The sequence below is a fragment of the Setaria viridis genome, chromosome 1 (assembly GCF_005286985.2).
Source record: "Setaria viridis chromosome 1, Setaria_viridis_v4.0, whole genome shotgun sequence".
In the NCBI taxonomy this organism is placed as follows: Eukaryota; Viridiplantae; Streptophyta; class Magnoliopsida; order Poales; family Poaceae; genus Setaria; species Setaria viridis.
Genome location: NC_048263.2, coordinates 1688950 through 1704119, shown reverse-complemented (window position 1 = coordinate 1704119; position 15170 = coordinate 1688950). Strand labels below are relative to the sequence as shown.

Genomic DNA, 15170 nt, shown 5'->3' with positions numbered 1-15170 from the left:
GATTCCTTCGCTCTTTTTTCTGTGGCCAGGAACACGACGTTGTTAATAGCTTTTTTCTGTGGTTTAGAAATCACCACATTGTGCGCATGGCATTTCAAACATGTTACTGTCTCGGTCCTCCCATCGCTTAGGTGTCACATGTAGGCCCACAGGGCCCCCCGTTGGAAGTTAGAGCCTGTAGTGGACTTTGCTACCACGTCGGCACGTCCACCTCGAACTCGAAGACCGTTAGCTGATGTACCTCACTTTACTGCACACTGAAAATTGAGTTCTTGCATCTAGATGTCGGCACAGCCGCACAGGATTTTAACAAAGCCATGTTAGACCTGTCCATTTGGCCATTGATGATGATTCAATTTCAGCTTCCGTTCAAGACGTGGTGGAGTTGGGGAGTAGGTGCTAGATGTGATTCACTGCATTGTGCTGGAGAACGATGATCTGCGGGTTGAAATCTTGACAGTTCATCACCCGTAACCAACGAGAAACAGTCGGCTGTCCATGGTTTCCCGAGCGCGTGTGCGGGTCAGGTGAGCGACACGGTTTCACTCACAGCCTACGACGGCGGATCAGGCCATATCCGCCGGTGAGGCCCCCCCTGAAACCGACCCCGGTGGGGCCTGGCTACCGGCCATTATCGCGTTGCAGGTGCAGGTGCCGATGCCGATGCGCCCATGCGGGCTCGGCTCCTCCTCTTGATCGGGATTCGCCTAAAGGAAATAAACAAATGGGGATCGCGCTGGCCGTCCACGGCGCCTTTTCTTTAGGTGGCGCCTCCGCGCTGAACTCCCTCCCTCCCGACCGAAGCACGCACGAGCATCACAAAGTGCGGGTTCGGCACGGAACTATGGCGCCGGCTTACTGTGCTGCCAGTCCATAACCTCAATGATTAGTTGTCATTTTCGGAGCCTTGTTAGCGAATTGTTTAGTGTTTGTGCCGTGTTTGGAGAGCTCAGGGATTAGAGGGGCGACACGCTCGATAATGTTGGAGAATTGTGCGTGCCGTGGGCTTTGTTTGTTGTTACAAAGACTAATCCAGTGCCTTCTTGCTCTGTCCAGAGAAGGAACGTGGAGCTTCAAATGGATAACTTTTCTTTTTCAATTCAGAAATGCTTGCACGTGTGCTTCTCGGAGGTTGGACAAGCTAGCATAGGCAGGCAGATCATGTACTTTGGATTACGAACAGCAAAATGACATATGAACCGCATCAATCTTACTGCTAAATCCATAGACTATACTCCCATAAGATATCTCCATTTCGTATCTTCATATATTTTTTTGTTTATGCGTAATGTTCAATTTCCGTTGACTGGTTATTTCCATGTTCAATCTTCTAGTATAATAAAGTTGAATGCACATAACATTTCATACAAAACTAGCTAAGCACATCCATTGATGCGAAGGCATCCATCGTAAGAGGGTTTGGCTCGACCGTACCGAATAACTTGCATTGCTCCGTTCAACTTTATATGCATGCTCCAACTTGATTGCACGAAACCGACCTTTGAGGCTTTGACTGACACCATATTACAGAATTCAACGGTTATACAATCGTAGTCATTAGCAAGTGGTTTCTACGAATGAAATTGTGTAAAATTTGCACAGTGGGCGTACGGATTGTGTGCCATGCCAGTCTAATGCTAGAATTATGACATATCCTACTCGTATTTAGTGACGGCGACACATGCTCGTTTTCAACGGACACCAACGTCCATTATTGACATCAAACCTCCACTAACCGCCCAAATAATGCATCGGTGGGAGCGGATGAATGCTACGGAAAACCTTGAGGAATTTCGGAAATCGCCGCTGGTGGTGTGCTCTGTGGTGCAACATTGCTATTCTCCCTTCGCTCCTATGTTTCAAGGGCGCGCCCTGTTCCTGAAAGTACACGCCAGACATCGACCACACATGGCGTGGTTTGGAAGCATTTGGTCCCCCAAATACGGCTCCGCCAGATGGAACTTGTATCGACGCCAAGGGTCAGTTCGGGGGGGGGGGGGGGGGGGGGGGGTGCTTTTTTCCCTGCCTGGTTGACCCTGATGGTGGATGCAGGTGCAGTTAGCTTTCTAAGAAACGTCTCGAAAAAGGCGGGTTCAGTTGAGTGTATACCTTGCGTTTGACACCCGGCCCGCCGGGTACGTCCGGCTGAGAACGAAGCTACGGCCATATGCCCAGCCGCATTACGAGTGGAAAGGAAGAGAGAAAGAATACGCAGATGCGCCGCGCCCTGCCTTTTGGATGGGGTTTCGATCTGGATTCTCCAAAATTAGCGGTGGCCATGCAAACAGTACCATCAACCATGCCGGCGATCGGGATTGGTGGAGAGGCCGCCATGGAGCCATGGAATCCGACGGATTCTTGGGCGCCGGGGGAAGCGTGCTCACACACACACACACACACACACACACACACACACACACACACATATGGCATGGGTTCCCCGAAAGGTTTCCAATTCCATGGGTGGGCCAGCACATCTCACTTGCATTGGGGGATTATTATATTCGTCCTCTTGTTTGTTTTTGTAAGAAATGAATAAATGCCGGGGGGGATTTCTTGAAAGGGAGATGAAGGCGGGGAAGGGGATTCGTGAAAGACATGGCTGGCGATGAGGATGTGTGGGGGAGGGGAGGGAAAAGAAGGTGCCCTTTTGGTTGCATCTTCATGGCCGAGCCAGCCCAATCATTCGCCAAAAGTTTAGCAAGCAGCTTCTCCACTCATCAAGTCATCATGATCTTTGCATATCATGGGCGGAGGAGGATGAGCCCTGCAAGTTGCAAATTGGATCTTTCGTACTTTGGCCTGGCATAATCCGTTGCAGATTTTTCTTCTCTCCGTTTGTTTTTCCTCAAAACAGCAAAAGGTCTTTCCAGAAAAAAACAACTGCAAAAGGGGTCGTGGGCCGAGAAATGCCATGCATAGGGGCCCATCTTGTAGGGAGAGTGAGAGAGCGCATAAAACAACCCATTGAAGCCCCTTTTTCTGCTATATGTAGCAAACGCGAAAGATCGTGGGCTGAGAAATGCAAATACACACGGGCCCATGTCAAAGGATACTGAAAAAAAAAGCCTATAATTCCTGCCTATTTGCAGCCCGACCCACTAGTTAGAAAAGTCAATTAGTCCTGCATTTGGCGGACGACGAAGGAAAGCCCAACCCACGTCCCACTCAGCCACTCCTTCCCGAAGCCGGCGGCGGAGGAAGCGGCAGCAGCAGCAGCGGGCAGGCCATGGCGTCGTCGTCGACCCCGGCGGCCGTCCGTGAGATGCAGAAGGATCTCGAGGTCCAGGCTAACGCACTCAGCAAGATCCAGAAAGGCAGGCGCTCTCCCTACTCCCCCGGATCCCCTCCCTCGCCTCCGCCTCCAAACCCTAGCTCACTTCTAACTTCCGCTGCTCCTCTCCTCCCCCCTCGCAGACATCTCGAAGAACCACCAGGTCCGCAAGCAGTACACCATCCAGGTTGGCGAGAACGAGCTCGTCCTCAAGGCACGCACTCGACCCGCGATTCCTGACTTTCTAGCTCGCTTCGGCTCCGAAACGGTTGTTGATTGTGACTCTGAGTGTCTGATTTGATTTGGTTTGGCAGGAGTTGGAGCTACTGAACGATGGGGCGAACGTGTACAAGCTCATCGGACCGGTGCTGGTCAAGCAGGACCTTGCGGAGGCCAAGGCCAACGTCAAGAAGCGCATTGAGTACATCTCGGCAGAGCTGTGAGTGGCTTTGATCTGGTCTGGTTTGCGATTTGATCAGCGCGTGGTGTCTTAGCGTTATTGTGTTGATTGTATGGGATTGGCTATTTTTCAGGAAGCGGATGGATCGGGCACTGAAGGATTTGGAGGACAAGCAGAACAGCAAGAAGGAATCGGTATGTTGTATTGCTTCTTATCTTTATTATTGTGATCAGCAGATGATTTTCCCAAACTTATCTACGGTAACTTTTCTATATGCATTTCTTTTGAATTTGGATGGAGTCGAGAAGTAGAGAAGCATGATATAATATGCCATCTTTGTTATATTGTGATCAGGATAGCTAACTATTCGAGTATTATGTAGATGATTTTGAACTTTATAGCTATGCTATGAATTCTGTGAACATTAGCTGTACCTTTCATCCCCTTGTTGCCCTTATCCTCACTGGAATTAGCTAAACCTCTGTGATTCGTAGTAAAATCACATGAACTAGTAGGTCATATGCGGAACTAATCTAGAACTACCTATACGCATGCCAAATCTTTTGCTGCCTTTAGCAAAATTGCATTCATTATTGTTGAAACTTTCCATCTTATCTCTCGTAGCCAAGAAATTTAGTTTGAAAAAAAAAACTGTTTGTTCAGAGCATTCCAGGTGTGTACACTGTTAGAATGATAACTATCAATACCATTCCTGTTAACTTCCTGTGTGGAAAAATTAAAGCATATTTAATTAGAGGTGTGATAATTGTGACATATTTGATTATGTACTCACAAAAATTCTAGCAAAGAATAGCTAATGTGGTAGAATGTGGATAACTGAAGATAGTGCTATTGCAGTGGTATCATAAAGTGCACTAAGATTTATTGAATCCCCCTTTGCAACACAAAACTGGTAACCCCAATGAGTTTGATTTGGCTGCCAAGTAAGGGAGGTGAGAAATGAATCTTGTGTTGGATAATGTCCGATTATCGTTTTGTTTAGAGAATGGAATAATGTTGCGCATCCTCTAGCTAGACATGGCACCAGGTTGGGCAAGAAACCCATCAATGGATTGATATTGCTCCGGACTTTGTATTGAGTCCTTATGTTGTCGATTTAGCTTCACCATGTGCATAATGGAACTTAAAAGTTCTATCAGAAGAAAATGACAAGTCCCACTCATAGTCATAGGCAGGGCCTGCGCGGTGGCACAAGGGGATCAGCCTTATGTCCACTTATAGTTGCGTGGTAGCTTTTTTTTTTTGAAACGGGCATGGTAGCTACTTATTCATTTGGTTAAACCTACCTTATCTCTAACTTTCTTTGGACTCTAGTTTGTATCTAGTATATTTTGTTGTGGCCAGTCTTTTTCTCAAGAGATAATTGTGTCTGTATCTGGATGAGAACACGGAGATGAAGAGGAGACAGACACGGAGTAGAAGTGTACAGTCTAGTAGTGTGAAAGGGAGGGATGATTTAGTTCTTATTCTTTACTTTATTCACATGGAGACTAATATTTTTCTTAACCTGAAATCCGCGCAACCACGAATTGGACTGAGATAAAATATTGTTTAAAAACTAACTAGACAGAAGATAGAATCTGGACTTTCCTCTGTCTCCTGATCTAAGTGTTCTTGGCAAGAGGAGGAAGCGGCAGTGCCTTGAGTAGACAAAACATGTAATGGCTTCAATTCATAGTGCAGCTTGAAGTACCACTGAGCACTATGGCCAGATCTATTGCCCTGACTTGTGAGCAGATACTCTGGGTCTGGAGAACACTACCAGCAGTGAGAAACCACTATCAAAAGCAATGGTAGGTTAGCAGTCGCTATAGCAGCACGCTATTGGCGATTGAGGGGGTTGGATCCAGCTAGACAATGAACTGGTGTCAAGCTGCAGTCCTGAGGCATATTCTGATACATGACCAATGCAAACAATTGAATTACTCCATTGAGAATATGATACATGCATATGCATTGCATTAATAGACCATATGCATATGCATTGCGCTGTTATGTAGTTGTTCTTAACAGACTAACTCTAGTATGGGTAAATGTTCATGGATTAGATAATTAAAGTTGAAATAGGATTAGTAGTTGATGTTCCTAGAGTGGACTTTCAATAAACTTTACTTAGGATTATAAAAGCATCTACAGCTCATTTTAGGTCTCTCCGTAGCTTTGTATTACCTAGCCAGCTTGATGCTTCACTGCAGAGCTTTGTTCCATTCCCTGGGCAACAAGGTTCCTCCATGTTACTGCTGCTCTTTTGGAGCATGTGGCAGAACAATACAAGTGAAGTACACTCCCAGTAGGGGACTAAGGATATTTAGCATCTCCGGTGACCTGCGAAAACTTTAAACTGGTTTCTTTTATGTCAATGCAAGTGAACTTTAGTTATAAGTACCTGTATTTTGACTGGTGTGCCATAAAAGTTCAGTATTTTGGAGCCATTTACTTCAGTTAAAATACTTTTCGGTTGCATATTTGGTAGTAGGTTCAATTCACAATAGTAGGTAAGTAGTCTATGCATTTGCATACAACAGTTGATTGTTGATCTGGTTAAGTTAAAGTGAGTAGCATTATTAGCTATCTTTAGGACCTTTCATTGATTTATATTCTCCTTCGCTATGCAGATATTCAAGTTGCAACAGAGGATGCAAGCTGTACAAGCTAAGGCTTAGACATCTGCTTGTTGATTGCAACTACTCCAAGGCCTTCCTGCAATCCATCCCAATACCATCCAGTTTTTTGTGTGGAATTAGGTGTCCAGTATTCTCATCTCTGAAAAGAAAGAAAGAAATGGTTGTGTTGTGAGATTGAGACATTCTTGAGGTCTCTAGGCAAGTATGTTATTCTGTGGATGCTGTGATGTAAAAGTCCGCTAATAGATTGAAGGTGTAGGGTAAGCTTGTAGTGGTATCCTCGGCTGAATTTATTGGCGTATCATTGCATTTTGTGCCATGTTTACTTACTCTCAAGTGAATGCTTCCGAAAGAGGGATATTGGTCAAGATTGTTTCTACTCTTAATTTGTATTGCTGAAGTGGGTTCCATCCTAGTAACCTATCGGTAAGTTTTCAGTTAGCGTAGTTGTTGACTTGTGGCCCCTGTACATTCTCTACGGACTGTGAGAGAAAGGAGCAGCTCCGTCCTCTCAAGAACAAAAAAGGGTTCCATGGCCGGCTTCCGGCTGTTTTGGTCTCGACTGTGGACACGAAGCCGGAAGACGTGGAGATCTGCCATCTTCTCCACGAGAGGAGCATTTGCGTGCCCACTTGGTCCCTAACCTCGCATACATCTCACATGCTACCTCACATCACACAATGGCATCCACAACCATTTTATATGGCATACATGCCACCTTTCCATGATGCGCACGGTGGCCAAATGATCCGCTCTCGCCGCACGGATTGCAAAACCACTTTGACCCTGAACTAATTTCGTGATGCTTCCCGAGTTAATTAAAGGATTAAAGATTTGTTATCAGTGGTACTTGGTTGGAAAGTGGGCCATACATATTATACATGTACTCGAGGACTAGGAGCCCAGCATCCTCTGGCCTAGACGCCTAGGTATATCTAACCTACCGTATCCTCTGACCAAATTAGTGCGTCGGCTGATTAGGCCAGGCTTAATGAGAGTTTTATATGAATTTCATACGCATTAAATTTGTTGTCACATCAGTAAAATTGCTGACTTGGTAAGGTTATTATAAGGGGAGTTTCATCAGAAGAGAGAAGAGTTTCATCCCCGTAACACTCAATTGGCACAGTTACCAAGTTCTCAATCTTGGTAACTGTACCATAAAAGTGTGCACTGGGACTAGCCTTAGAGTTAATGACGCATAATTAGCACCGCAACTTGGTCGGCCGGGCACCTGCTGCAGGATTTTCGTTGTCGAGTTGTGATTGTGGCCGGCCGCTTGCCGCGGAGACAGGGAGGCAGTTCGGTGACAGATGAGCTTGGACAAGTGGATTTTTTTTTCTTTCCAAGAGGGCAGTTTCGACAAACTCGATTGATTGATTGATCGGTGTTCCTTGTACTTGATGCGTGCGTGCGTGCGAAGGTTCCACATGAGGATTGTGTTCCAGTTCATCGTCCTTTTCTTTTTGCAAGATCATTTGAGATTTGAGTGAGCTGCAACAGCCAACCACCATTTCTGATCTTGTCATGAATAGGATATATAATCGGGTAGGCACCGCGCGCACGGTGGCTGCAGCGTCGACGCGAGCATAAGATATCAATAATGCCGGCCCTGCCGGATCTTGTCCACCGCTGGGCCGCTGCATCCCCACCACGCACGCCAATCACCATCGCTTTCCCGCCATCCTCAGCAACCTACCTGCAGTTCGGCCGGCCACCGGTTTTGCGTGCTCGCTTGCCTGGAATTCAGGTACGGCCGCCTCCGATCCACTTGCATTGGCCACCCATGACCAACGATAATCACAGGCTGTCAGGCATCCGATTAGTAGCGTAATCACCCAATCAAATTGCTGCAAATTGTGGACGGAACCTGGTGCCTGATGATTTGTTAATTGTGGACCAAACCCTCCCCCCATGACACTATATAAGCACGCACCCCCTGCCCCTTCGGCCACCAAGGCATTCAGCTCCATATTCCTCTTTCCAAGCACCAATTGCAATTGTTCTGTCTGGCCTACATCTAAGCTGCACACACATGGCTCAGGTGTGGAACCAGAGGGAGGATGGTGAGTGTGCCATTGCAATGGGAGAGAGCTACCACGTCGACCTCGGCCAGGCCATGGACCTGGCCGAGGCTGACGGGGCGCTCTTGATGGAGCTGATGGAGGACCTGCCGCCCTCGGATATGGCAGATGGTGATGTGGACCGGCTGAGCCACGTCATCCGGTCGCTTGAGGCAGAGATCGGTAGTGGCGGTGATGTGGCGGTGAGGATGGCCGATGGCGAGAGCGTGGCCGGAGAGTCGAGTGAGGATTGTGGCAGGCTCCAAGACATGCTGTTGGACCTTGATGATCACTATGAAGGTGGATCGTTTGGGTATTGGCCTGAGGTGTCCTTAATGGGGCATGAGACGGAGGGTTGGTATGTGTACTCTAATGGGTATGAGGGTGGTATTGTGGGGTATGAGGCGATTGATCACCAGTACCATTGTTGTGTGGAGGGCTCTGTTGAGCAGGTGTATAGCCCCTTGTGGGAATGATCGGAAAGGACATCATCATGTATGTAAATAGTTTTCTTTTTTAATTTGTGGAGAAAAATAGAAAAAATTAGTAGGAGAAAGATGAGACGCAGACATCCAAGGAGACTTTGATCTATTCGAATATTTAAGTTTGTCGATTTTTTCCTCTTGGTATGAAGTACTAGTGGATAGTTAACAGGGAAGAAAAACTGTGCGGTGAAAGGGTCTCCGGCATAGTGGTTAGAGTACCTGAGTAGTAGGCACAGGTTCGACTCCGCGTAGGAGCAAATTAAAACAGGTTTGGAATAAAAAATTATAAAAAATAAGTAGAGGTTTTCTGCTGACTTAGGTAAAAGAAGACCGTGTGATGATTGAGCTTTTAGCTGTGCAAGTGCAAAAAGCTGGACTGTCCAATACTGCCTACATTTTAAAATGTACAGCATTGTATATTTAAATGGAGGGAGTATTATCATTTTTAGTGTTGAATTTCACATGATGACCGGTCTGTTTGGACTTTTGGACCCTAGGAGCAATGAAGAAAAAATCGCACAATGCGAATAACTGCTTCCTCTCCTTGTGTGTATGTAGGTATGTATGTACGTACGTACGTACACACTAAAATGCAAGGTGCATTTCAAAAAATGCATAGATCCCCCACCCTACGTTTCGCGTGCTAGCTAATTCACGCGTCAAGGAAAGCCCACGCTCCTGCATGTGAAACTAAATGGAGACAACCAACCACATGATGCCACCTCACAGCTTAACCCACCCACCTGAAGCATGCATGCTAGAAATCTTTTCAATATGCTTAACACAACGAGATCCATGAAGACTATATTTGATCAATTTTTTTTTAAGTATGTCATTGCAACTAAGTTGTACTTTGAGTTGCAAGAACGTATGCAACCCAATTGCAACTTGATTGTAGCCTATTTAGCACTTGTTACTTAGAGTTGCAATTATTTAATACTCAATTGCAACCCAATTGCTACTCTAATTGCACCTAGATATGCTTCCTACTGAATAGAATTGCAACCAGTTACTACTGATTGTAACTAGTTACTATTTGGTTGCAACACGGTTGGTATTCTGGTTGCAACAACGTATGATTGCAACTCAGAATTGCAACTTGATATGATTATTATGACCAGATGCAAACAATACATAGAGTTATAACTAGTTGCAACTCTCTAGTAGTCCGAGTTGCAATTGATAGTACATAGATATGCAACTCGCTTAAACGATAAAAATATATCCATATTGGATCTAGTTTTGTTAAAATTTTTTTTTGAGATAGATGGAACAAATGGTTTGTCAATCGGGGTTACGGTTTAGGAGAAATTTTTTTTCAAAGATTCGAACCAACAAAAAATTCCATGCATGCATGCATGCAATTTGGTGGGATTTGTATGCTAGGCGGCTTTATGTGGTAGGTGAAAAATACAAATTAACTTAGGAAGCACTTGCAGCATGTTTGGTTGGGTGCGCTGTTTGTTCCAACCTGGTGTTATTTTGGTTTCGATTTTCGAATGCCATCGTCTACTCAAATCTGTTGCCAAAAGTCACCTCTCGATATGCAAGTTCTCAACCATCACCCACCACGATCGATAATTTTTTTAGACTAGTTGTCAATGCCTTACTTATGATGAGCATCCTATTGGTATTGTTTAGTAGTTCAAAGGACAGATTAACTTGCATCATGAGCTACTAAACAATGCTCCATATGACTTTTGATTACAAACAAAAGGGGTAATCTATTACATAGCCACACTGCCCACACACAGTATGACTCAAACAAAGCAAATCATGTTCGAGGAAAGCAGCAAGGGCCCGATCTGTCTGGATTGCTTCTTATTGGGCTTCAAACAGCATGGGAGCCCGATAATTGTAACGTCCGTGGCCCGGAGACGAAGTGTTGTTGCCGGCTTGCCGCGCATCTCATGCATCATCTTGCTGACCATGCGTGGCACCATTTGATTTTCCGAAGGTCTAAGATCGTCCATAAACTTTGCACTGAAGGTCAAATTCGTAATGGCCAATCTACTCCTTCAACTTTTATTTTCGATCAAACATATCCTTGTGCTGATCGGAGGCTCCATATTAGCATAAAACTAATGCGAAAAGTTATTTTTGTCCTTGGCTCATTCTTCCCCTCCTCAATTTCCGCTGTTATGAGCATATATATGTTTATCGAGAGTATAAATACATACATAGAGCATGTATACCATACCACGAGTATATGAGCACATGTCAATTTTAGAGCATGTGTACATATAATAAGTTGTGTATATCATGAAAAAGTACGAATATATACATTTTGCATATCAAAATTTAATTCGTATGAGCACATGCATGATTTTAAAGAGCATGAGTGCATACATTTTTTAGAAACTGTATTTTATTTTATATCATTTAAAAAAAATATATTGTTATGCGTATGTATCAAGGGAGTTTGAGCATATACATGTTTGACCTACATGAGCTAAGGGTAAAATTGACCATTAGTCTCGTACTAAAATATAGCACCACATCAACATAAGGATGAGTTTGACAAAAACAAAAATTGATGGACTAAATTAACCTATCTGAAAGTTGAGGAACGAACTTGACCCATGGTGTAAAGTACTGGGACCAAAATATCTATTTTACCTTGATTAAAGTTTACAACCCCGAAAACAAAAGATAAACATTCCGTTAGTTCAGTTTTCGAACCAATGCGTGTCTTAGTTACCGTCCAGCACAATACCTACCGCCGTTTATTACTGATTAGTTTGTTTAAAAACTGTTTATTACTAATTCAGCAAATACATGGAGAGATTCGTATTTGAAAAAGCAAACCAACCAAGCATGACTAGTCCTTTCAACAGTTTTACCACCACCAGGATTTTCCAAGAAGCTGCACATAGAAGTGATGGAACTGAGCTGAAAGCCGCATGCTACCGCGCTCTGCCAGCTGAAAATGACGAGGACGTCTCCTCCATGAATACAACCACACCTGCGGCACAACAAGGTTCGAGCTCGAGCATGATAACTTAATTATCAAGTAAAGTCATTCCTAGTTGTTCATACAAACTCATCTCAGAATTGAGTGCTACTAAATCATGGTGATGATTGTCTTATTCTTAAAAACGTGTGACATGAACAAGATAGGAGTAGGAGCAACCACAATAACCAAGAACGTCTGCAAGCACCCCGTTTGGAGATGTTCAGCCCTTCCAGCGTAAACGCCTCGAATCACTCTGTTTGGATGCGTTCGGACAACCAGGCAACACGAAATTGATTTGGCCATAATTCTTAGCTCCGGATGTTGTTTGAGGCCCATGAGCACTTGTTGGAAAACTCTTGATGCCTATTTTCATATGGGTTCAGAAACACTGCCAGATTCCTTCAGAGCCGCCCAAAAATTGCAGAATGACATTCAGATTTTCATCCTGCGTTTTGGTTCTTGTTTCCAGTTGAGCCCATTAGGGGAGCGTCTTGGCTAGGGTTTTCCACGCCTCCTACTATCTTCCATGTATAAAAGGCAACAGCAGCCGCCAGGAAGAACTAGGGTTTTGTTTTGTTGTAAGTTTAGCTTCTGCTACTTCCTTGTGAGTGCGTGTGTCGATTAGATCACCCGTTTGCTTGATTCAAGACCCCAACTTGAGATTCAGATTCACCTTTGTATCATCCATCCGTGAGTTATTTGCTTGTTCATCTTGTTCTTATTTGTTCTCGGTTGCTAGCAGGTTCTTGCTTGTTCTCGGTTGCTAGAAGGTTCAGAGGTGTTCTTGGCACGGTAAGGACATCCCAGTCGAAGACGGTGCACCTGTTGCTAAGGCACAACCTTTATGGTGTTGTAGTCGGGGCAACGTCGAATCCACCCTAAATTGAAGTTATCCCCAACTTTCACCCAAGCTATGGAAGAAACTCTAGTGGGTTCCATCCGAAAAGCTTCTCACTGCAGCAGCAGCAGCGCACAAGTGGCGCTCGTCTCCTGACCAGGCAGCTTTTTCGCCTTTCGCTAGTGGATCATCAGACCGTACATGTAGGCACGGACGTGATGACGAAAGTTACACGGCCCGGTCGGTCTAAAAGCAACGCACGCAGATCATCAGCCTGTGCTTTGTGTCGTTTAATTTAATTCTTCGGTGATATGTTAAACAACGAATTGTTTCGTTTTGTTGTATAGTAGTAGTACATACGTAGATATGGATCTGTATACAGTCTTAAAGCAGAGCAGACACAATGGGCAGATGCAGTGAGGTGTGCATGTACGTGGAGGTGACGTTTTCGCCTTGCACCTGACCTGTTTCACCCTGCATACACTTTTTTTTTTTGAAGGAGAAGTTCTCTGCTTTTATAGAAAGCAAAACCTGCATACACATTTCGGTCACACTCTGCACCTATACGGTGGCCAAAGCGAAGACAAATAGACAATGGAGGTGACTGTCGACTGAAGTAGAGCTCGCGAATTCAGTTGGCTTAATTAGGAAATGCGCCTAATAAAGCCATAAGATCAATTGACATAAATCTTTTCACACTTCATTTAATTTTTTGCGCTAGACAAAATGTGCAACAACTACATGTGGATGGGCGACTGAGATGTCTTCCTTTTTTTCCCCTTAAAAAATGACGATAAAAATCTGACGTGCTGGCCGGCGGTGTCAACCCCAACTGATTGAGCGCGTTTCTGATGCTTCCTCCCCTCGTTCCAAATTATTAGTTGTTTTGACTTTTCTAAACACTTAGATATAGTGATGCTTACTCTCTCCTCATTACAAATTGTAGGTCGTTCTGACTTTTCTAAGCACTTAGATACAGTGCAGGTCTAAATGCACAATAATATTAATGAATCTAGAAAAATCAAAATGACCTATAATTTGAAATAGAACTATTTAGAACTGATTGTTATGGAAAGCTACCTGCACGCACTCATCTAGGCTACAGGTAGCACTTTGCTCACGACTCGGGAAATTGTAAGGCAAGTTTGGAGGTTGGTCGACGACGACCTTGGCCTCGGATATGACTGGGCGCGCAATACTTGGGCGCTAAGTATTTCCACGTACTGCAATGCACAGTAATGCTCGCTCAATGATACGATTTGTCTGGTGCGACGGCAAGTGGCTTTACAAAGGTCGAGCTCCTTTTCGTTGCCTTTTTTTTTTCCACCGTGGTCCACTCACTCGAGTAACTCGATCGACGATCGTCGTCAAGTACAAAAAAATGTGGCCCATGGAGTGATAACACAATCATCCGCCCATTGTTACCATGCATCTAGCTCAGTAGCTCGCGTTTAAAAGTGCCTCGGAAGAGTTGAAAGGAAAACGCTGTGACAAGGAGGAAAAATAGCCCCCAGCACTTTTGGTCGTATTTTGTCCTTGTTTTATCTCGAATTTGTGTCCTGGGCACAAAAGGAATCAATATATGCAACTACGACAACGAGACCTTTCTACAACAAATAAACATGTAAATGCGTCGCAGTATATTCAACAATCATATGCAGAATTACCATGGCGCTTTTACCTGTAAAATCTCGTCAAGGTGTGCAGTGAAAACCCATGGAAGTAGTAGTAGACCAGTGCACTCTAGACACCATGACAGATCTAAGTTAGCTGGAGTGTGTGCTGATCTCCTCCTTTTTCCTTTGGAAACAAATTTAAAGCAACTGATGATCATCGGAAAACTCAGCATTCGTCCCGAAACTCAGTACCAGTTACGTTTTGGCCCGATACTAATGTGAGCATTAGTACCGGATCTAACGACTAATTCCCGAGAAGCCCCTCGTGGCCCCCTTTAGTAGCGGTGGAGGTTTCACCCAATACTAAAGGTCACAAATTAGTATCAGTTGAAGCCTCCAACCGGTACTAATGTGCCTGAGAGCCTTTAGTACCGGGTGGAGGCGTCACCCGATACTAAATCGCAACCTCCCCTCACGCGTCAGCCTCCCTTCTCTCTCACCCCACGCTCACCCCCTCCCCACACTTATCCGCTCGTCCCCTCATCCTCTCACCCGTGCCTCTCTCTTCTTCTCCCCGCTGAATCCCCTCCCTCCCCCCCCCCCACAGATCCCATCGCCACCCCTCTCCTGCCCCCTCCACTCTCCCCTCACCTTGGTGAGGAGCGGCAGCATGGCAAGGAGCGGTAGAGGCAAGAAGGGAGGGCGTGACGAGACGGTAGAGCGTCGGCAGGGCGTGGCGAAGCAAGGAGCGGCGGAGCTTCGGCTGGAGGGCGCGGTAGCGGAGCGTCGGCAGGGCGTGGCGGAGCAAGGAGCGTGTGGATCTTGGAGTAGCGGCCACCTCTCCCTCAGATCCGGTGGTGGCGGCAACTGGTGGCGGTGGCTGAGCAGCGTAA

General features: G+C 45.3%; 1 protein-coding gene across 1 annotated transcript; it reads left to right on the top strand.

Annotated features, from left to right (window-relative positions):
* Nucleotides 1–3132: 3132 nt before the first annotated feature.
* On the top strand, nucleotides 3133–6687 carry LOC117841512 (prefoldin subunit 6). The gene is made up of 5 exons (XM_034721905.2): nucleotides 3133–3317; nucleotides 3418–3488; nucleotides 3589–3713; nucleotides 3808–3868; nucleotides 6311–6687. The coding sequence occupies exons 1-5, from the start codon at nucleotides 3230–3232 to the stop codon at nucleotides 6356–6358; spliced, it is 393 nt and encodes a 130-aa protein (XP_034577796.1). The 5' UTR covers nucleotides 3133–3229; the 3' UTR covers nucleotides 6359–6687.
* Nucleotides 6688–15170: the final 8483 nt, after the last annotated feature.

What these genes read in the sequence shown, in the direction of transcription:
- LOC117841512 (XM_034721905.2), top strand. Translation starts at nt 3,230, where the DNA reads ATGGCGTCGTCGTCGACCCCGGCGGCCGTCCGTGAGATGCAGAAGGAT. An exon ending in AGAACGAGCTCGTCCTCAAG is followed by an intron (nt 3,489 to 3,588) that starts GCACGCACTCGA and finishes TTGGTTTGGCAG; the next exon opens with GAGTTGGAGCTACTGAACGA. An exon ending in GAGTACATCTCGGCAGAGCT is followed by an intron (nt 3,714 to 3,807) that starts GTGAGTGGCTTT and finishes GCTATTTTTCAG; the next exon opens with GAAGCGGATGGATCGGGCAC.